The sequence below is a fragment of the Trichosurus vulpecula genome, chromosome 3 (assembly GCF_011100635.1).
Source record: "Trichosurus vulpecula isolate mTriVul1 chromosome 3, mTriVul1.pri, whole genome shotgun sequence".
Lineage (NCBI taxonomy): Eukaryota > Metazoa > Chordata > Mammalia > Diprotodontia > Phalangeridae > Trichosurus > Trichosurus vulpecula.
Genome location: NC_050575.1, coordinates 198,085,976 through 198,109,435, shown reverse-complemented (window position 1 = coordinate 198,109,435; position 23,460 = coordinate 198,085,976). Strand labels below are relative to the sequence as shown.

At 35.0% G+C, this 23,460-nt stretch overlaps 1 protein-coding gene and 1 pseudogene across 2 annotated transcripts; both read right to left on the bottom strand.

Annotated features, from left to right (window-relative positions):
- Positions 1-6: 6 nt before the first annotated feature.
- On the bottom strand, positions 7-23,188 carry DPM1 (dolichyl-phosphate mannosyltransferase subunit 1, catalytic). 2 transcript variants are annotated; one of them, XM_036749290.1, is made up of 9 exons: positions 22,992-23,188; positions 18,812-18,911; positions 14,526-14,559; positions 6,511-6,587; positions 6,389-6,414; positions 6,119-6,214; positions 3,473-3,541; positions 1,399-1,513; positions 7-400 (listed from the first exon to the last, which is right to left on the bottom strand). In XM_036749290.1, exons 1-9 carry the CDS (start codon positions 23,162-23,164, stop codon positions 296-298), a joined length of 795 nt encoding a protein of 264 aa, XP_036605185.1. In that variant the 5' UTR covers positions 23,165-23,188; the 3' UTR covers positions 7-295. The 2 variants fall into 2 exon arrangements, with proteins under 2 accessions (XP_036605185.1, XP_036605186.1); XM_036749291.1 differs by having other exon boundaries at positions 3,473-3,538; positions 22,992-23,172.
- On the bottom strand, positions 11,080-11,472 carry LOC118841700 (annotated as a pseudogene).
- Positions 23,189-23,460: the final 272 nt, after the last annotated feature.

Genomic DNA, 23,460 nt, shown 5'->3' with positions numbered 1-23,460 from the left:
ATCCAGTTTAATTTATCAATAATGTTTTATCCAAACCACAAGTCTTAGAAAATTTATTTATAAATCTTATTACAACTGTCAGCAGACATAAAGAATATTCCTTCTTTACATGGATGTGAAATCTACTTTGGAATACACAGACCTCCAGAAAAAAAATTAAGGTGTATATGAAATTTACCTTACCTTACTGTTTATGGTTTAAGAGTACAATTTAAAAATCAGCAACCAGGTCTTTTGTCTTATGCTTAAAATGAAATGAACATGATAATTTAAATATAAAATGAATAGTGTCATCTTATGTAGTGGCAAACAGAGTCAACAATCCTTTCAAAAAGGAGACTATTTCATTTCCTCCCAACTTGGATTCACCATAAACTCGATCCACAAATGAGATTGGAACCTATTTGAAAATAAAACAAAAGCAACATATCCTTTTAAAAAGCAAATAAGCAGAATCTTGATGTGGTACAAACCCACACAAAACTTTTACCTAAGTTAAACACAGAATTGGTAGAGTTTGCAAATAATTACCAAGTTTATATGTTTAAAGTTTAAATTATGGGTTTTTTTGGCATGATGAGAGACACCAAAACTGAGTGAGAATTTCACGTTTCAATGGATTCATGATCTCATTGATGTGGATACCCTCCGTAATAACCCACGGATTTTAAGATCTGAAATTACAGCATGTGAACCACATGATGCTGCTTTGAAAAGAAGTTCAACTCAAAAATAAATTGAACTCTCTTAGGTTTGCAATTTTACTTCAAGAAAATGTTTTACTCCAAAACTCAAAGTATTTTCTTAATTTTTGGAAGCTTTTAAAAGAAAAAGTTTATCATTATGAATTTTCTCATTTCAGAATTTTATAAATGGGTGCAATGACATTAAGTTGTATTTAACATTCTAATTCTGATTGAAAGAAAAAATAGTAGTATTATAGGAAAATAAGTTATTTCCTCCATTTAAATTATCAACCTAAACTTGTTTTCTCATTTATTTCTTCACTGTTCCAGAAAATTTTCACCAACTCCTAGATGAACTAGGCACCTAGGACCCATGTATTTTATAATTTAATGGCTGCCTACCTGCTTAGCTGATAGTAGGAGAGAAACTTACAATAATTAAGACTTAGAGGCCGATTCTTCCTGGTAGTGACCATAGGCATGGATAGATGTCTGTTTTAATAAATTAAGAATTAAAGGAAGGAGAAAAGAAAAAAGGGGTAAATGGAGGCAGTTCTAACAGTACACTGGAAGGGAATGCTACCATCTATTAATTCTTCCTTTAAAAACAACCAAAAAACCCTTTACTCTTTTTTAAAATGAGAAGTCCAGTATGTAGTTTTATTGATTTCTTAGCAATAAATATGCTTTTCTAATCAGATTAGTCCCATACCTCTCCAATGGTGAAATTCAGTTGCCTAGCTCGAACAATCATCTCCATCTGGAAGACATATCCTTTAGAAACACATTTTTCCATTAACTTCTGTAGAACTTCCTTTCGGTATAGCCTGTAAAGCATGAGAATGACATGAAGCCTGGGACAAACATTTGATTTCCATATTATCACAGGTCCACATTTTTAGAACTTTGAGTCATGAAGTCCCACCCTCTCAGAAGAATTAAATTGAGGGCCATCCAAAGAGTCATAAAGAGACCCACAGAGGGCATGGGTAGGTCACAACACATTGCCAGCCAAGAATTATGCAAGAGGAGCATAAAGTGTATTATAAAAGAGATGTATGACTAGAAAAGGCAAGCGTGAGAATGAGGGAAAATTGAGTCTGCAGTCTCCTCTCGTATATACATATATATATATATATATCATATATATGTGTGTGTGTGTGTGTATGTGCACTAGGTACACATATAATGCAAAACAGTATAGAAACATTCTAAGCATGACAAATGGGGCCTTCGGAGTACCAAATGCTTTACTTATCTGGCTAATAAGGCAGGAATATATTCCTTAGGGATCTTCCTTTCTACCTGAGTCACTACTTAGCCCTGTAAGATATTAAGCCTCTAATCTCATCTCTGAACTGATAATGCTCAAATAGCAATAAAAAACTATGTTAAGCATAATGACTTCATGATTTATTTCCTCTTCTTGGAAGTGAAGATATGAAAGATATGACTGGACCTATCACAAACATTCTAAGAAAACTGATTAAAACAGTTATAGCTCATATATAAATCAAATTTTTTGTCAATAAAACCATCCCGTTTTCCTATTGGCTTATATTAACATAAAGCCCTTCTGAATTGTGATTTCTGCATGAGCTTCAATTAGCCATGGTTTATAGTATTTTATCTTCAAAATTCTCTATCAGTAAAGAGGAGAAGTTTTGGCTGGTAGACTTTAGACACTAAAAGAATTAGCTTGTAGTAATCCTTTAATATAAACAAATCACTTCCTAATTAGGTTTTATTTAGTTGTCAAGCTTTTAAAACTTAAGGTTTTCTTTAAAAAGAACATCTATAATTGCATTAAATGCTATCCTAAAATGTATAGCAGCTAATGAAACAAAACTAAACTTGTGAAAAATAACTTAGCCTTGGAGTAAAACGAATCAGTTTTTTTTTTTTTAAAGCTTTAAGGATGACAAATTTGGTAGCACTGTCCTCTAGTCATCTGGCACAATCACATCAAATAGTTTATAGAAGTACAAAGGTACAATAGACAACCTGGATTTGAAATAGGAACATATGGATTCAAATCCCAGATCTGCTACTGTATGATCTTAGAGAAGTCACTTAACCTCTGTGGGATTCAGTTTCCTCATTTATGAAATGAGGAAGATGTCCTTTAAGGTCCCTTCTAGCTCTAAATCTAGGACCTTTGTAGCATATCAAAAAATACAAGGAAGAAGATAAGAAGGCACTTAGGTCTGTTTCAAATTGTTCTTAAAATTACAGAAGGACAACAAAGCTCAATAAAAAGACTTAAAATAAATAAAATATACTTTTCTAGGGGAATATTTTGACAAACGTTGGTTTAAATTGTGAGCAAATACAAATTTAACTAAGATGTTGCTTATGGTTATGCTATTGCCAATGGAGAGACACTCATTCCATGCAGTAGACAGAAATGTTAAGGAGCACAGCATTAACCTTCTATTTTGTCCATCTACCTATGAAGTACTTCTAGACGGATGCCTTAACATCTTACATAGCAATGTTGTAGAATATATCTTAAAAAAGTTATATTTTCCAAGCATTTCTGAGATAATAGACATGAGTTCCAGGATCTAAGAACATTAGTAATGTGAGAAACCTAATGGATTTGGATGAGAGAGGAAGGCAATGCAAATTGTTGGAAAACTTAAGTTTTTCATATAATAATGTAATTATAACATACAATATAATACATTTAGTAATAAACTAAGTACAATAAAATAAATGTAACAATAGAATAACATTATATGTGATAAATATAATTATGCAATGTAATATAATAATCACTGTACCTGAAACTTCCAGTTAAGTCTGATACTCCTGGCCTCAGCAAAATTTGAGTTAAGAAGTTTGCTCCTCTGCTGCCAAATAAAATATCCAAGTTTTTATTTAAAAATTGCAAAGAAATGGTCACAGTAGATTTTAAAACAAAGGAACATCAGTCACATATACTGATTAATATTTGAGTGACATTAATTGCAAAACAAGTAAATTTATGCTATCAGATTTAAAAAATCATCTACTGCCTTACTTTAAGAACCTTTATTGGTTAAAAAAAAATTCCAGCAGATGGGGATGTTTGCCTATAAAAGAATTTTCTGGTCAGTAAAAGATGTGACATCCTCCATTTTTAAGAACGGAAATTCAAGTTTTTCTTCTTTGAAAAATTAGGTAGAAAGACCTTCCTCCTCACCTCAAACATCTGAATTAAAATTTATTTCAAAACAAATTTTATTAATGTGTATTCTTATTCTAGAAGACTAATAATTTTCAAATAAGGGAAAATGAGTTAGAGGAACATACATAGCATATTTTAACTTTCCAATGTGTTATGTAATGTAATATTGTGAATGACTGCTTAGAAGTGGTGTAAAAATTATCATTCAGGAAAAAAAGGCAGGCTTGTCAATTGTCCAAAGAGAGTCCATAGCTTCAGTGCTCTATGGATAGCCATAAAAATCAACAAACTAGTATTTACTAAGTGTTCACTAGATGTTCAGTAGTTTTTCAGTTGTGTCCCACCCTTTGTGACCCCATTTGGGGTTTTCTTGGCAAAGATATCATATCGGAGTGGTTTACCATTTCCTTCTCCAACTCATTTTACTGATGAGGAACTGAGGCAAACAGGGTTAAGTGACTTGCCTAGGGCCACATAGCTAGGAAGTGTCTTAGGGCAGATTAGAACTGAAGATGAGTCTTCCTGAGTCCAGGCCCAGCACTCTATCCACTTGTACTATGTAGCTGCCCTCCGGAATACTAAGTAGAATATTCAAGGGAAGACAGTGGAAGAATCTAGTTGAATGAGAAGGTATGACAGGGTATGCCAATATGCCTAACAAAAGAGACCTACATCAATCAAATTAAAGATCCACCGAGGTAAACAGCAACCAGTTACTGGTACTCTGGTTCCTCAACCTCCACTAGATAGTGAGCAAACTGAGGACAAGGACTTTATTTCCCCAGGGCCTAGGCCAGAAGTTCACAAAGAACACTGAGCCACCAAGGGATTTAAGGAAAAAAAAAAGATCTGTCTTTTTTACACCTAAAGGGGTGTAGTTCTAACCACGACAAATCATTCATTTGTAATCATTTGCATGCTTTTGGGGAAACTGGGAGCGGTTTCTTTGTGTTACAGTCTAATACATTTGGAAAGGAAGAGCTTTTATCACAGCTAAATAGAACTGAATTCCAAGTTAAAAGCTATGAATAGTTTTAATTAGCATTTCAAAAATGTATCTGGGCCTGCAGAAAGTATTTAGAAAGCCAACACAAAGTAGTTTCCGTCACTCTCCCTCTCCCTGTCTCTCTCCTCTTTTTTATGGCTTTGGGAAACAAATTTTCCCTTTTCCTAGAGAAAGTTATTTTCCTTGGGCTACAAAGAGTTCAATGGATAGGGACCAGACCTTTGATTTCCTGATAAAGCCAACTCCAGGAAGAATGAACCAAAGCAAGTCTTTACCTTCTCAGTAACTGAAAGTCTTTAAGTGACTGCTCTAGGGCTAAATGGCTAGGCTTGGTCTAGGTCTCAGTGGCTGCCTCTCCAAGAATCCAATAGTAAGCAAATATCCGATTTACTGTGGGAAGCTTATAGAGATGTGAAAGGTGACTACTAGTAGTAGAGTGGTAGGAAACTTTAAATATCTTTTTTAAATATATGAAACTGAGCCCTACCAATAACTAGCATTTAAAGTAAATGGCTTTAAAATAAAAAAATAAAAAATAAATCTTTTTAGATATCCTTAAAATATTACAGAATCAAACATTTAGGCTTATTCGCCCAATAAATTAATTGGATTAGATTCAAAGGCAACTTAGACATTATTAGCTGGCTTGTGACAGAACAAAAGCAAAACTTCTGAATCAAAAGTAATTGAATGTAATTGCTGTTACATTAACTATACTGTCAGAGAAACTATAGAGGTCTAGTTCAACTGTATCAATTTATAGATAAGAAAAACTACAAACCCAGCATCACATTAGTAGTTAGTAATAAAGCTGGGACTAGAACCCAGATCCACAAAAGAGTCAGTGGAGTTTAAGTAGTCACTGACTGAAATCCAAAATATCATATGCATTTATGATTATCATACAAAAATCAAACCAATTTAAGACTAAAAATTGTGATATAATTTAGGGTGGATTATTCTATAATACCTTAATTTTTAGGGTTTGGCTAGACTTTCCATTCAAAAATCTTACAGTAGTTTTTTTCCCAAAAGAGTTCTCATGCGAATTAATACTACATTATATTCATGTTTTTTTTTTATAATGGGAAAAATTATTCCGTAAAGAGTAATAACTCAATGTAAAGCTAAGTTCTTACAGAGAAGTCCTATGCATACATGGCAAGTATTATGTAAATACTTCTTTGCTTTTTAAATAGGATTCAAGCCAAAAACGAAATAAAAATTACTTTACAGACAACTAAATCTATCTACCTGATAATTTTTCTCTTCAAATCCCAGCCATAGACACCTCCATTTCCTTTGTAGCGAGTTCCAGAAACAATGTCAAAATTACCTTCTTTTTGCTTCCTACAAGAAACATACATTAGCTGACAATTTCTAAAAGCTAGTACAACTGTTACTTTCACAATATAAAATTCTTAAATATTTAAAGTTAGTGTAAAACTGGATAGGGTAGTTACAGATATATTTAAATTTTATTCATTTGTTATAATTTCTCAAAATATTAGAAATACTACCTACCTAATGAACTCTGGAATAAATTTTGGCTGTAATTTGGGAGAAAAAACAAATAGTAAATAAAATGAGGCTAAACTTTTAAAGCTAACATAGAAACAAGTTTTCAAAGGAAAAAAAACACTTACGTGGTGTGAGAGATCAGCATCCATAATAATAATGAAGTTTCCTGTAGCATGTTGCATTCCATGAATATATGCTGTTCCTGATAACAAAAATTTAAGTTACTTCAATTCTTGGTTGACTTAATGAATTACAGTTAAACTATCGAAAGAGGAAAAAGACTTAAGCACAAAAAAGTCAGTATTTTTAGAAAGATACACATATAAGTTATGAAGTTTTCAACTTAGAAACATGTTCCAGGCTTCTTAATTTAAAGCAAATTTTTCTTAACAGAGGAAAAAATTTTATTGGTTGTTTCTTTTTAAACATCACTTTCCAATGATACACCAGCCTACAAAGAGACTCTCCATTATAATAAAAAGTTAAGCAAAACATACTGACACTTTACCATATCTGAAAACATGCTGCAGTTCATACTCACAGTCCACTACCTCACTAGTAAGAGGGAACTACTAAATTTCCCCCTCCAATGTGTACACCTATTAAAGAGAATAGAGATGATATATACAATTATCCAGAAGTTATCTACTATAAATTCTAAGGCTAGCAAAGGGTAAAAATCTTCAGCCTAACCATTAAGATGTGTTAGGAAAGACAAAAAAAGGCAGAATAAAAAAACTCAATATTTGTATAACATCTTGAGGTCTGCAAAACAATTTACTCACAATAATCCTGTGAGATACATTGTACAAGTATTATTATCATTTTATAAATAAGGAAAATGCAGTGCCAAGATTTTAAGTGACTTTTTCATGATCACACAACTATGACATATTAGAGACAGGAGTCAAACCCAGTTCTCCTGAGTACAGGCCTCACCTGTACCTGCATTGCCTGGCTGCCTCTGAGGAATACCAACATTATCGGATTTTTCTGCTCCACACTGATTCACACTTACTTAGGTGTGTGGGTAAACCTAGGTTTCTGAAGGCCAACATAAGCTCTATCATATTCTACCAAGACAGGAAGGTTCGAGTCTTGGTGATAGACTGAGTCTGCTAAGGACTAGCTTTACTCAAGTACAGCAAGGTTAATTACCAGAATAGCTGTTAGGTGATGGATTCTCTGGCTGTGGGTGAACCATGAAAAAGATAAAAATACAAAATAGCCATCAGTCTTATGAGGCCTCCTTTCACTTTTTGTGGTGGCAGAAAAGAGGAAGGTATTAGGAACCATTCAGGTTTTAGACCACCAACAGGTATTATTTTTACTTTTTATAACCTCATGTTTAGAATGCCGACAACCAACAAGATGATATGCTGCTAGAAAAATTAAACCACAACCGTTTTAGCTACTGGATCAAGCTGCAGCTAAATGAAGACTAAGCATGATTCCTTGGAAGTCAAGAGTCTGGAGGATTTACTTTTATAGTGTAACCAATGCAACAAGAAACATCATGAGATGGGGGCATAGAGTCATCTTTTTCTGCACTGCTCAAAACTCAAAAAAGGATCTATGATCTGAATATAGAAATTCCCTATGATGATACAGAATAAAATCCGTGCAATCTGCTCATTCTGTGATGCTCCTGGTTCTCATCTTCCTATGTTAGCTATCAAGTATCTGATACCCAAGATGATGAAGGGGGCACTCACAGGGTGGAGAGGCACTTCCTCTTGATACTGCAAGGAAAACAATGAAGCACATGGCTTGTCCAATGATTAACCCTTCCTTTTCTCATATGACCTTTCCCTAATTTTTTTCCTCATAATTTCCCTTTCACTCATAATTTCTCTGATGACATCCTTTATTTCACTTCTTTGTAATTCCTTGTTCATGTCTTCCAGTCTACCAACCTTTAAGTGATTTTAATTTCAATTCTTTGGAGATACTGTAAATGTTCTATGACTCTCAGCGATATAATAGAAGACTGTTAAAAAGATGAGCCCTTGTTTTAAGGGAGAAGTTTGGGATCTCTATGTTGCCCATTCAACTGTCTATCAATCAGAATAGTCATTCTTCATCAATCTGGTTGTGCAGGGAAACTAATAGTGATTATAATCTCACTTAGAAAGTTCTGCAGTGTTAAAGGGCTTGATGTAAACAGCACAATATATCATGCAGGATCTTCTAAGATATAGGATCGCTACATCTTTTATATCATTTTATGAGATTAAGATGTGGCCCGTAAGTACAAGGCAAAAACCACCACAAAATAATTTTAGTATAGACACTAATATCTGTTGCAGGAGATAATAGTAAACCTGCCAAGTACCTAAGAAGCTATTGAGTCCGACCCTCTCATTTTACTGAAGAGTATGCAGAGGCATAGAGAGACTATGGGAACTGCACAGTGATCACTAAGTGAATGAGTTGGAATATGAACCCAGGCATGTCTTCCTGATTTAAAATTTAGTGTCCTATCCAATATGCCATGCAGACTTGAAGCAGCATACACCTCGACACTCAGTAACTTCAATGTAAAGATGGAGAAAACTATGCTAGAAAATATAATCGGGATTTGAAAGTGAGAAGGCAAAGGCTTAAACTAAAACTGCAAATTAAAACAACTCTAAGATACCATCTCACACCTATCAGATTTGCTAAAATGGCAGAAAGGAAAAATGACAAATGTTGGAGAGGATGTGGAAAAATTGGCACTGAATAAGATTACTTTAGGCAGAATTGTCATTTTTATTATACTGACTCAGCCCACCCATGAACAATTAATATTTCTTCAATTATTTAAGTCTGATTTTATTTGTATAAAAATGTTTTATAATTATGTTCATATAGTTCCTGGATTTGTCTTGGCAGGATTACTGCTTTTGCTGCAGCCCATAAGTTTTGGTCTGTTGTCTTATTATCACCATCTTTTAATAAAATTATTTATTGTTTTTATTATTTGTTCTTTGACCCACTCATTCTTTAAAATTGGGTTATTTAGTTTCCAATTAATTTTCAATCCAGTTTTTCCATGGTCCTTTATTAAATATAATTTTTATTGAATCATGATCTGAAACGGATGCATTTAATTTTTCAGGCATTTCACTATAAACTTTTTATGCCATAATATATGGTCAATTTTTGTAAAGTTGCCATATACCTCTGAGAAAAATGAATATTTCTTTCCATTCCCATTCAGTTCTCTCTAGATGTCTATCATATCTAAGATTTTATTCTTCAGCTTGACTTCTTTCTTATTTTTTGTTAGACTTATCTAGTTCTGAATGGAGAGTGTTAAAGTCCCCCACTATTATAGTTTTGCTATATATTTCCACCTGTATTTCATTTACCTTTTGCTTTATAAATTTGAATGTTATAGCATTTGGTGCATATATAGTTAGTACTAATATTACTTCATTATCTATGGTACCTTCTAACATAATGTAATTTCCCTGCTTACCTCTTTTAATTAAATCTATTTTAGTTTTAACTTTGTATGAGATCATGATTGCCACCCCTGCTTTTTTTTTTTAATATTAGCTGAATCATAATGAATTCTACTGCAGCCCTTCATTTTGTGCCTCTCATTTTTAAATGTGTTTCTCGTAAACAACATATTGTCAGGTTCTGGTTTTTGATCCATTTTGCTTTGTGGGTGAGTTTATCTCATACAGCATTAAAATTACTAGTTGTGCACTTCCCTCCATCCTATTTTACCCCATCCCTTCTCAAAAATTTAATTTACTGCTGATTATTGCCTCCCTAATCCACACACCCTTTTAAGAGTGTCTCCTATCCTCTTGCCTTCCTATTTCTAAGTTAAGAAGACTTTTATACCCAACTAGATGTATGTTATTCCCTCTTTAACCCACTGCTAATGAGAATAAAGATCCTATACTGCCTTCCCTCCACCCCATCTTCCCCTCCACTGTAAAAATTCTGTTAATACCTCTTTTGAATGAAATAATATGCTCCATTTTACCTGTCCCTACCCAATTTTATTTTTAGGATCATTCTATCATAATCAACTCAACCCCAAGTCCTTTATCTATGTATACTCTTTCTAATTACTATAATAATGATAACATTCTTAAGAGTTACACATACTACCTTCCCAGATATGTAAACAGTTTAACCTTATTCAATCCCTTATGATTAGTTTTTCATGTTTACCTTCTTCTGTTTCTCCTGATTTTTGTACTTCTAAATCAAACTTTCTGTTCAGTTCTGGTCTTTTCCTCAAGAATGGCTGAAAGTCTTTTAATTCATTAAATATCTTTTTCCCCCCTGCAGGATTACATACAGTTCTGCTGGGCAGATTATCCTTGGTTGCAAACCCAACTCCTTTGCTTTTCAGAATATCACATTCGTTTAGTCTTTGATTGTAAAAGATGCTAAATCTTGTGTTATTCTGACTGTAGCTCCACAATATTTGAATTGTTTCTTTCTAGCTGTTTGTAACATTTTTTCCCTTGACTTAGGAGCTTTGAGACTTGGCTGTGATGTTCCTGTGAGCTTTCATTTTGGCATGTCTTTCAGGTGACTGGCAGAGTTTTTCCATTTCTGTTTTACTCTCTATTTCTAAAACTTCAGAGTGATTTTCCTTAATTTCTTGAAGTATAGTGTTTAGACTCTTTTTATGATCATGACTCAGGTAGTCCAATAATTCTTTTTTTTTTTTAAAAAACAAGTTTTGGCCTGTTTATTAAAGTATACTTTTGTACAGTTTACTTCTCACTGGTCTGTTCTGGCATGCTTCTAATGACATCAGAATCACCTGGATCAATGACAGCCAGCGTACATACTCTGTAGTACTTCCCACATGCTGTACCCAATTCAATGTTATTGCCACTGTAGTGATGTATGCCAGTTTTGGCCAACATAGCATAATATTCAATCTCTGATTTCCTCAAGGCTGGGCAGTTGTTGGCTAAGATGACCAATTTGGCTTTGCCTTGTTGGATCATTTTCAGGCTCTGTTTGTAGCCTAGCACGTATCTGCCGCTTTTCATGACCAGCTGGAGCCTTGAGTTGATGGGACTCCAGCAACTTTTTTGTCTTCTTTGCAGCCACCATCTTCCTGCCTGTGGTGCAGGAGGACCCTCAGCCAGAGACCTGCCGCCAAGATGGCCAGGAAGCGAGAGAGCCAACAATTCTTATATTACCTTTCCTCCATCTGTTTTCCAAGTCAGTTGTTTTTCCAATGAGATATTTCATATTCTCTATTTTTTTTCATTCTTTTGATTTTTTAAAATTATTTTTTGAAGTCTCATGAAGTCATTAACTTCCCCTTGCCTAATTTTAATTTGAGGAGTTATTTTCTTCATTAAGTTTTTGGCTCTCTTTTTCCAACTGGCTTTCTTTTCATAATTTTCTTGCATTATTTCTTTAACCAAATTTTCCTCTAACTCTCTTATTTGAATTTTGAAGTCCTTTTTTAAGCTTTTCTAAGAACTTTTTGGGCTCATGATGATTTTATATTTTTCCTTGAAGCTTTACAAGTATTTGTTTTGACTTCTCTAGTCTTATTGCTTATTGCTAACATTTCTAAAACTATATCGAATAACAGTGGGAAGAGTGGGAATCCTTATTTTCCTCCAGAGAGTACAATAATACACTTATACCCCAAGGAGGTCCCCATGTACACCAAAATACTTATAGTAGCACTTTTTGTGATAAGGAAGGGACAAGTGGCTACTATGTGCCAGGCACTGGACTCAGCACTTTTATAAATATCATCTCACTTGATCCTCACTTGAGGTGTCAATATTATTCTATTTTACAGTTGAGGAAACTGAGGGAAAGAGGCAAAATGACTTGCTAAGTCACACAGGTTTTAGGTATCTGAGGCTGGATTTGAATTCAGGTCTTCCTGACTCTGGGATCAGGGCTCTATCCACTGAGTCACCAGCCGCTGCCTCCCATGACAAAGGATTAGGGTTAGACTTTGGCTTTGTAGTCTTCTTATACTGTACTCTGATCCAATGACACTGTTCTTTTTGACATTACTGACATAAGACATGCCACCTCCCAAATCTCTGAATTTTCATTGCCTGGAATGCATCTCCACCTGCTGGCTTCCCTCAAGTATCAGCTAAAATCCTACCTGGTCCAAGAAGCCTTTCCTGATCTTCCTTAATACTAGCGCCTCTGGGCTCTGAGGTTATCACTAATTTACCCCATATATATCTCGTTGGTATGTAGTTGTTTGTTTGTTGTTGAGTTCCTTGATGGCAGGGATTGCTTCTGCCTTTGTATCTCTAATACTTAGTGCAGCATAAGCACTTATTGACTAATAATCTGAGAAATGTAATATTAGAAATAATTAAGGCCTAGTTACATATTTAAAGAGTGAGAAACTGACAGTCAATGTGCTCTACTTAAAGTCATGAAATGTATTCAAGGAATACATGGAAGGCCCTCAACCACCCTGTAGTAAATTTATAGAAGAATATGGACAACAGTCACACAGGATGGTCAGGTATGGATAGGTTGTGTTATAATACAGTGCTGGAGATAATACTTTTATTTTTGAAACCACAGATCCAGTTAAATAAGTATCAGAATTAAAGACATTTGTTCCATTATTTTACGTGACCATGGAATCCTAAGTGGAAACAAAATGTAAAAGTCTAAAATTTTAACTTCATTTGGGAGTCATACAGAGAATGTAAGTGTAAAAAATTTCATTGTAATATTGCATATAGACAGTTCTCGCTTTACATAAAATCACATTAGGCAAATTCGACTTTATGTAAAGAATTCTGAAAGAAATCCACATTCCAAAGTAACACCTATGTTAACCTTACTGACCAGTATGCATGCGCTATCTCTCTCCCCTCCCTCCCTCCCTGCTGGTGACCCTTGGCTTGGTACCCCTTGGCCTCCCTTCTTGCTACCAAAACAAAAACAAAAGAACCTCTCCGCTTCCCCCTCCCCCTCGAAAAAAAAAAAACCACCTAAAAAATCCTCTACTGCCACCACCAGATCAAGGGCTACTGGAGCTGAGAGAGACCTTTGCCTCACTTGCCTACTTGTCTTGTCTTCCACCCCTCTGTACTTGATAGGCCTCAGTGTTACCCATCTTCTCTTGTCTGTGTCCATGTACAGCCCCCATGTGTCTGTGATTGTGTGCTGGCCCTTTCTTCCATGAGCATACGGCCCCCTTCCTGCCTCCTTCCCTTCCCTATCTATGCAGGCAAATTTGCATTATGGAAAAACCATTTTACACAGAGGACTGCAGAATGGCCCACTTACATGAAGCAAAAACTCCGTGTATATTTTAATAAAATTCACATATAAAACTTCTGAACAAGTTTAATCTCTGTACAAAGCAAAAATGTTACTTGTACTCCCAAGAGTTACATGGTTAAGATACTATTGGTCCTTCTAACTATTTAACTTGACTTCCCTTTCTCTACAAATTGATTTCTTTTCTATCAAGCCTTTAACTGCTCACCACCTCTAAGACTATCACCCTTCTAGTCTTTGCTACTTTTTCATGTTCTTTTTCTTCCCATTACTTCTCAGTTTTTAAGCAACAAAATCAGCCTTTGATAGATAACATCTGCCAAACAGAGCACTCTTTCTTCTGAAAGACTGATCAGTTATACAAATCCAGGTGCAATCTTTGGGATATAGATTTAGATGTCTTTGTCTTTACCTTATTTCCAGGTTTAGTCACTCCCAATGCTTTCATTCTATCTCCAGTAGGCACTTAATAAATGATTGTTGACTGACTTGAGGCAGAAAAAGCTGACAGAAAGGCTGGTCTTCAGACAGCCAGAAAAAAACCTTACAAGAATTTCATTTACTCAATAAATTAAAATCATGTCCCTAGAATTACTCCCCACCAATCCCTTAAATTATGTATTTTAAAAGCACAACAATAAATACTAAAAGAAAAAATTGCAAAAAAGCATAATATTAAAATTTTTCTCTTCTCAGGATTAGTAGCTAAGAAATGCCAAAATTAGCTCACTTCAATTTGGTTATGATTGGTTATTAATGAGCCAGTCTAAAGTATTAAACAGTTTTCTCTTGTCCCCAAATGAAAAAAAAATCCTATTGTAAAATCCTACAGTGAGACATACTAGGCATGAAAGTTGAAACATTTTTCTTAATGACTACTTACCCAGTCCTAGCTTTTTAGCTCTGGGCCTTAGAAGCTATAAGAGTAAGAAAAAGTCATCAGATCTTATCTGTACTGTAGACAAACTCATACTAATCAGTTACAATTTAAAAAGCTTAATTGTTTAAAAGAACAATAGGAACAACCCCACACTTTAGCATCTAAGTATGGTCAACACACTTTAAATAGTAATGTACTGAGGCACTGGTTCCGGTTTTTATAGCCTGCCACAGGGAGGAGGAGACAGAGGAAGCTCAACTGAAATACCTACTTAAAGTCTGTGAACACAAAATGGAAGCTAAAATTAAAATCAGCTTACAATCAAGGCAATGAGCTCTGTGGTCAACGTAATCAACTGAGACACTAGAAAGACATTTAACCCTTTTATAACACATTGGAGAGAAACCATAAAATGCCCATATGTTGTATTTTCAAAGTTGTAAAGCAATTTAAAAAACTTTTTATTACTTATGGTTATGTAATGTTTTGTTTTCAACAAAATCTTTATAAAAAAGGATGATGTAAAAGTAAATATCATATACACATAAATAGGGCTACCTGTAATGGCAAGCTCCGCCTAATTTAAAAGAAAGTCTGATCGTGGGAATGTAGGAGTCAGCCATCCCTCTCACCCAGTGTAAGCCTCCAGATGCTGCAGGAAGGAAAGGCTGTCACTGATGTTAACATAGGCTCGCTTCTCCTAGAAGCTTTTACCCTTCATAAATATGTCCAAATCCCTTTATTCCTGTTTACGTGTAAAATGAATTCCAAGTTTTGTGGCTTTACCCTTCATAAATATGTCCAAATCCCTTTATTCCTGTTTACGTGTAAAATGAATTCCAAGTTTATTATCCACTGTGTGAAATAGTATTTTCTTTTAACTATCCTAAAATCTACTACAGCACACTTCTTGTAGATCGTCTTCATTTACTCAATTCATTTAAACATTTATTAAATACTTTGTGTTTGAAATACCAAGATGAATAAGACAAGGTCTCTGACCTTAAGACCTTATAAAGAGATATAACCTCTTTAACTCTCAGGACCCTGCTAGAGTCTGCATGAGTTCCAAACCAGCATGCAATTTTATTTTTCAATATACCATTGACAAAACAATATTTTTCTTTAGGATATATGGAACTGAAGTTATGCGAAGAACCATAGGTTTTGCAATGCTGTCTTTTGGTAGTAGATATTTTTAATAGTTTCCTCTTTCCCCTAACAACTTCCATAATAAGTCTTATAGTAAAGGGAGAAATGGAACAAATCTGTTCCAAATTCTTTGAACTGTGTGCCTCTTATCAGTAATTTTAAACCTATGAAGTTCTAAGAGTATAAGCTATACAGGTTTTTCAAAGACAAATTTGATATAGGAAAATGCAGATTTTAAAAAGCTAAATAGGATTTGTTTGACAAAAGGAATCACCAGTACTCTTTTATTGCATTAAAAATCAGGTTCATTTCATCAAAAATAAATAAATGAATGAATCTATGTACAAATTTTACGCTAGAAATGCATCTAGATGTCCATATCAATTATATTTGCTGAGGTCACTATTTGCTGTTTGAGACCTGACACATTAAACCTCAAATTTTTAGAGCGCTATTAATGACTGGAAGCATTGTATATGAGAAATGAGCAACGGAATTAGAATCAGAAGACCTGAGTTTAATTCCAGTTTTATCTTTGTCATATGTTCAACTTTCCCTAGTGATTAGTTTTCATACATATTTAATTCATCACTTCATGAAAAAGATAACTACATCTCTACTACATTTTTCTTAATTTTAAAAAATAATTACAAAAATAAAATTGTATATTTTATTTCATGGTTACTTTACTAATTATTGAATTTTCAACAATTCTTTAAACAAAAATTTATTAAGCACCTATGTAATTGTTTAATTTTCTAATTTAATCATCTTAGTTAAACTTTAAGATTAAGGACATTTCCCAAATGAGGTTCTCATTTAAAATCTTCAAGTTCTAGTAGTTTAACAATGCTATCAGGTTCCACTGCCTTATTAAACAACAAGTATTCATGAAATGTTTCCTGTGTTCAAGCCCTGGGGACACAAATACAAAGATCTGAAACAATTCCTACTCTCAGGGTGCTTGCATTCTAATGGAGGAATCAAGTGTCTGTCATTGCCTTTAGAGATACATACATATCTATACGTATACACATACAGAATGGAAAGAACAGATATAAATAAACATTAGTTAAGTACATGGAAGATTGGGAAGAAGGACACTGGCAGCTGGGCAAAGATAAGGAAAGATTTTATGTAGAAGGTTGTGCTTAAGTTGCATTTTAAAGGAAGAAAGGCTTTCTATGGCAAAGGCTATGAGGAGGGAGTGAATTCCAGGCATTTGTGATGACCTGTGTAAAGGCCTAGAGATGGGAAATGTAGGTCTGTATACATATACCCCTCCCCTTCCACAGAATTAATGCTCCTTCAGAGCAAGGATTGATTTGTTTTTAATCTTTTTATCTTTAGAACCTAGAACAGTGCCTTGCACAGAGTAGGTATTTAAATGAATATGAGCCGGTAAAATCACATCCTCAAATATATAAGAAAAGCCTGACAGCACAGCAAGGCTGTGGAGTAAAGTACACTCCTGTCTACCTACATCATTAATTAGTTTTACTGTGGCATTTTAGGTATAATTTATTCATTACAATTCTAGACTTTTCAGAATCTTATTCAATAGAGTAAAACTTCATTAACATAAAGGACCTCCAAAAAGTTACAAGGCTTGAGTATGTAAATCTAGCACTTTAACTTAGATTTGAGGGTACCCCAAATTACATATTACTCTGAAATTCAACAAAACATTGCCATTTGAAAGTTTTATGTTTTAGAGGACTGTATGGAAAATTAAAATAAAATCCACAGTGCTAGTATAAGGTACAGTAGTAAAAAGCTGGTTTCAAAGCTAAGAAGACCTGGATTTAAGTCTAGATTTGATCATGCTATGAACCTAGGGAACTCAAATTACTCAGGGTTTTGACAGTATTAGCAGAGGGGTTGGGGGTTTCTATATTAATGAAATCACAAGTCCATTTTCTATCCTTTTAATAACTATGCACTACACACACACACACGCACACACACACTCTCTCTCTCTCTCTCTCTCTCTCTCTCTCTCTCTCTATATATATATATATATATATATGTATGTATGTATGTATACATACACACACACACACACTTAGGTTAATTGCCTTACATAAACAGAAAATTTTCATGGCCACTTCCCCCCTAAAGAGCTTGGTTTTAGTCCTGACTCTGACACTACACAGCTATTAATAGTTTAAAATTGCAGTAAGACCTTTTGGGCCACTCTGTGTGATCCTAAGACAAAATCATTTCCTTTTCTCATCTCTCAAATGGGGATAGTAGTTACCTCAAAAAGTTGTTGTGTGGATAAAAATAGGTGTTTTCAAAAGTCAGGTAATGTGGAAAGGTATTATGAAATATGAGGACAAGTCCATACATTAAACCTCAAATCATTTTTAGTAAAGCAGACACTTGTAATGTTAATTTTGAAACAGCATATATTTATGCACAACCTCAAAATTTAAAACTATCTTAGTTTTTATCTTAGCTTGCCCCTAAGATCCTTATTAATAAGAATAACAAATGGGAAGCTATCAAAATAGTTCCAAAGTAAACATGCATTAAATGTTTTATTTAAAAAAAATTTGGCACTGAGATAGGTAATATTTAAAATATTTGTGTAACAGCTGATAAAGCATATTGGTCACTTAATATTGTAAACAATACTGAACAAGTAGCGTAGGACTCTATCATTACTGGTTTAAAAGCTTCTATGATACCATTAAAGTAACTAATCTCACAGGCAGTTTGCTTTAAATAAAGGTCAAAGAATACATTCCATTAAAAAAAGCCAAAATATTTAAGAAAACATAGCATCCATTTATTATCCCATACAAAAAATTACATTGTCACAAATCTAATGCTTTTTAACTGTCTTTAAAGGAGTATAAGTGGTCATGAAAATATACAGTGCACATAAAGATCTATGATGCACAACAGTAAGTGAATTTTCTCTATATGAAGTATTGTACTTGTATAATCAAACATGCTCATCCAAACTAAAAAAAAAACAAAAACAGCCCAGGTAGTTTTCATTTATTTATAAACATTTTTTTTCTTTAGCAGTTCTGTAAATTAAGTGAATATCAACACTACTCTGCACCTTTCCCTTAAATAAATGGAATATAATTTAAAACAAATATAAAGAGTTTAATGTAACTCACAATTTTATCTGACCCATAGATCTTTTCCAACTGTTGAGCAACTTCTTGTGTTCCATCTGGACTTCCATCATCTATGACTATAATTTCATAGTTGTTTCCACTGAAATGAAAATTATTTTTTGTTATGTACTAAAACCAGAAAAAAACATAGCTAGTTGCCCACCACTCTAAATTGTAAATTATTAGTGAGGAACACTGCACAATTATAGAAGCAAACAGTATTATTTTACTCGAGTCATGTCCCAGTTGCTTAGTAGAAAATAAGATAAACTTCACCAAATATTCGGGACCAATCTGATTCTTATTTATTGAAAAAACAAATTATGAGTTTCAGTTTTTCTGATTACATATAAAAGCTAAAAGGTTTTTAATAGGCTTAACATAATAACATTATGGAAAATACCCCAGCTAAGGTGTTAAAACTGTAAATAACAAATTACATTTGCCAGGCTTGGAAGAGATGGAGCAAGAGAGCTACGTAATATAATCAAATTATATTTTATATATTTATATATTTTCTAAATAGGAAAAAATATTTGAGAGACACACAGAGAAACTAATGTGTTTTTTGGGGGAGAAATTTTAGGCTATCACTAATTAAAAAATTATTGAGAGGTATCACCCAATATTTGGAATTCCTACAAAGAAAAAGTACCTTTTAATAAAAAACAAAAACCTATTCTCATCCTCAAATATGTCATCTACTTTGGAAGGACAGTTTGAATTGAATATAGCAAGAGGCAGTGAATTATAGATAAAAGATTACTGATGGACTGAGATTCAAGAGCCCTGGGTTCTATTCCTGATTTTATCTAGATCTCACTGTGATTAATGGGCAACTTACTTTAGCTCTGTCAACTGCAATTTTCTAATGTGCAAAATCTTATAGATTATTTAGTACAACCTAATTTTATGTGACCTTAAAATAGATCATAATGTTATGCTGAAGTTCACTAAAGTGAATTTTATATAGTTGCATTCACTTTATTAAACATTCCATAAAATAAAAATTAGAAGAGAACCAGATTAGGTAGCTATCAAGTTAATCATAAACGACAAAACAGATCATTTAGATAACATGAAATGAGAAAGTTTTTGCATGAGCTAAATCAATGCACCTATAGCAGGATAGAATGGAAACTGGATAGAGAAAAAAAAATCTTTACCATAAGTATCTCTGATGAGGGTCTGATATCCAAGATACATATGGAACTAACACAAATGATTTCATCAGCTCTCATGTTTTCAATGATCATCTCTATATAGTTGACTCTCAGATATACTTGTTCAGCTCTGACTTCTCTTCCAACCACCAGTCTGGCATCTCCAACTCATTAGACATCTCAAACAGGATGCTCCAAAGATGTCTTAAAGCTGACATGTCGAAAACCGAAGTCATTACCTTTCCCTACAAACCCTTCTGTTTTCCTAACTTCCCTATTACTGTTGAGGGCACTCCCATTCTCCCAGTCACCCAAACTGGCAACCTACGTGTCATCTTTAACTCCTCAATCTCTCATCCTCCTATATCCAACCATCAGTCATGTCCTGTTGTTTTGACCTTCATAACCTCTTTCCTACAGAACCCCTTCTCTCCTCTGACATTGCCACCACCCTGCTCATCCCTATTACCTAATTTGGATTACCGAAATAGCCTGATGGCCTGTCAGTCTGTCTCCCTGCCTCAAGTCTCTCCTTACTCCATTCTATCCTCCATTCAGCTATCAAAGTGATCTTACTAAAAAATACAGGTTTGATTATAGACTCCTTCCCCTATTCAATGAACTGCAGTGACTTCCCTATTACCTCCAGGGTCAAATATATAAAATCCTCTGTTTGGCTTTGAAAGCCCTTCATAAGGCATTTCTTCCTACCTTTTTAGTCTTCTTACACCTTATTCCCTTCCACATACTCTGACATCCAGTGACACATCCAGACTTCAATTCTCTCAATCCTCTATCTCTGCCTCCTAGTTTTCCTGGCTTCCTCCAAGTATCAGCTAGAGTACCACCTTCTGCAAGAAGCCTTTCTCGCTTCTCCCCTAATAATCCTCTATTCGTCTTGTATTTATTTTGTTTGTATATAATTGTTTGCATGTTGTCTCTCTCATTAGCTGTGAGTTCCCTGAGAGAAGGGACTATTTTTTTTTTTTTGCCTTTCTTTGTAATTCTAACACAACACAGTGCCTGGTACACAAGAGATAATTAATGTCAGTTGACTTACAGACTGCATGTAAGATCAAAATGAAAGAAATAAGTGTTAATCATCTACTTTGCGCTAGCATTCTGCTAAGCACTTTACAAATATCTCATTTCAATCCTGGGAGTTAAGTACGATTATTATTCTTATTTCACAGTTGAGGAAATTGAGGCAGGGAGATTAAATGATTTGTTCAGGGTCATACAGCTAATATCTGAGGTTGGATTTGAACTGACCCCAAGTCTAGTGCTGTATCTGTGCCACTGTCTGATGTGAATAATTTTCAAAAGAAGTACTGCAGAATCATACTCACCAAAAGTAAATCCAACATTAGAAAATACTATTTCACCTAAATACCTGGAAAGCTGGGTAGCAAAAGCCACCAAAGGTCTATTTTCCTGAAATTTCTATGGCCAGTGAGATCAACTTGGCATTTTATATTCTAATTTTTAAAGAATTCATATATATATATATATATATATATATATATATATATATATATATATATATATATATGTATATGTTGTATTAAGTGTCGTCATACATTTTAAACTTAAAATGTGTGACACCAGGAATTGTGGTGTAATGGAAAGAAATTTAGATTTGAAATCAGAGGATCGGGATTCCAACGTTTGAATCACAGAAAAGTATTGCTGATAGGAGCCTTGTAATTCATCTAGTCCAAATCATCCCCCAATCAACAAGGGGAACTGTCCAAGGTTGCACTGTTAAGTGGATGATTTTAGCATCAAAATTCCCTGGTCTTTTGACTCCCACGTCTTTTGCTCCCCATATTACAGCAAGCTTGCCATCTTAGATAACTCACTTAATCATTCAAGGTCAGTTTTCTCACCTGTGAAGTGAAGAAGATGAATCCCTTTTAGCTCTAAATTCTATTATTTTTAGTGTGCCCTACAACTAAACAGATGAACAGAAAATCTAATGATTTGTAAGTTAGCTGTGATTCTTAATAGAAATTGGTATTAGCTTTGAAGCAGTTAAATTTTTTTTTTTCCAAAACAAACGGGGGAAATCTTCTAATTTCAAATCAGGATCATACATTTGGAACTGGAAGGAGCTCGTCTAAACCTCTCATTTTACAGGATGGGGAATGACTTATTCAAGGCCAAGGTAGTAACAGGTATTAGAGATGGGATTATAAACCAGGTCCGACTTTACACAGCTATACAAAATTGATCTTAATTAACAGAAGGTCAAGATTTCTGCAATTCTATATGATCTTGATGAACCTCTACCAAGCTTGCAGGGTGGGGGTTTGTGGATGGAGGAGTGAAAAAACTTATTTTGTAACAAGAGTAAGACCAATTTTGCTCCCCAATTTTTAACAACTATTTATGCCAAACACAAAATACCAGCTGTTAGTACAATATACCATATAATTTCTATGTATATATATTTTTAATAAAAGTTATTTGTGCTCAGCAGTTAAGCTCCATTTCCATTACTTAAAATACACACAATCCCCTTTCTTGTGTGTAAGCTTTCACTGTAGGCAGAGCATTGGGGTGGCAGGACTAGGGCTTCCTCTCCCTATTCCACAGTACCTGTGTCAATTCCGGGGGGCCCCAAATCTTGGGGGCCAGACTGCTAATCCAACTCTGTTTAAATCATTCTTCAGACTGAGGAGTCTTGGGAGAAAAGACGGCCAGGCTCAGCCCTGGCTCTTCCCCACAGGCAACCTATGAGACCACGAGGATCCGCAGAGAGCGGGGAAAGGACGGGGGGAGGTTCCAATGCCGCGGGGAAGGATCCCTGGGAGAGACGCCCAGAACGAGTGCCCCAGGGAGGAAACCGCCATTATGGTTCGCGATCACCTAGTCAGCCCTCAAAGAAGATGCTTTCTCAATTAATCCACGAGAAAGCCTTGGACGAAGCGGGAAGGGGGTCGGTGGAAAAGACAGGCTGGAGCCGCAGAGGGACGGCCAGCTCATCCCTCCCGAGAGGGGGCCCGGGGAGGTACCTTTCTTCGAAGCTCTTCACCAACAACCACACGATGAGAGGCAAGTTCTCTCGTTCATTGTAGGTGGGAAGAAGCACCGAGTACTTCTCCGCTCCGGCAGCCTCCGCCGGAGCCTTCTTCGCTCCTCTTCGCTGGGACCCTGCACTGTACGGGATATCACGGTGGGAGGCCATGGCGGAACTGCAATCTACCGGAATCGGAATTACGTACAGCGCGGGGGAGGGGGAAGGGGAGGGCGGAGCGGTGTAGGTGGGAAGGAATGTTCCAAATACAGGAAGGCTTAAAAGGGCCAACTTTGGCTTTGTTCTCTTGTTCTTCTCACCACCCTTTTGCAAATTATTTTTCAGTAGGATGCTGACTGTCCACAAATTAGGAGAAATGATTAGGCTGATGTAAACAACGCTCTATCTCCCCATCCTGCTACACCCCCCCCCCCATATTTGGTCAGGTCCAGTCTCTAGGAGACGAA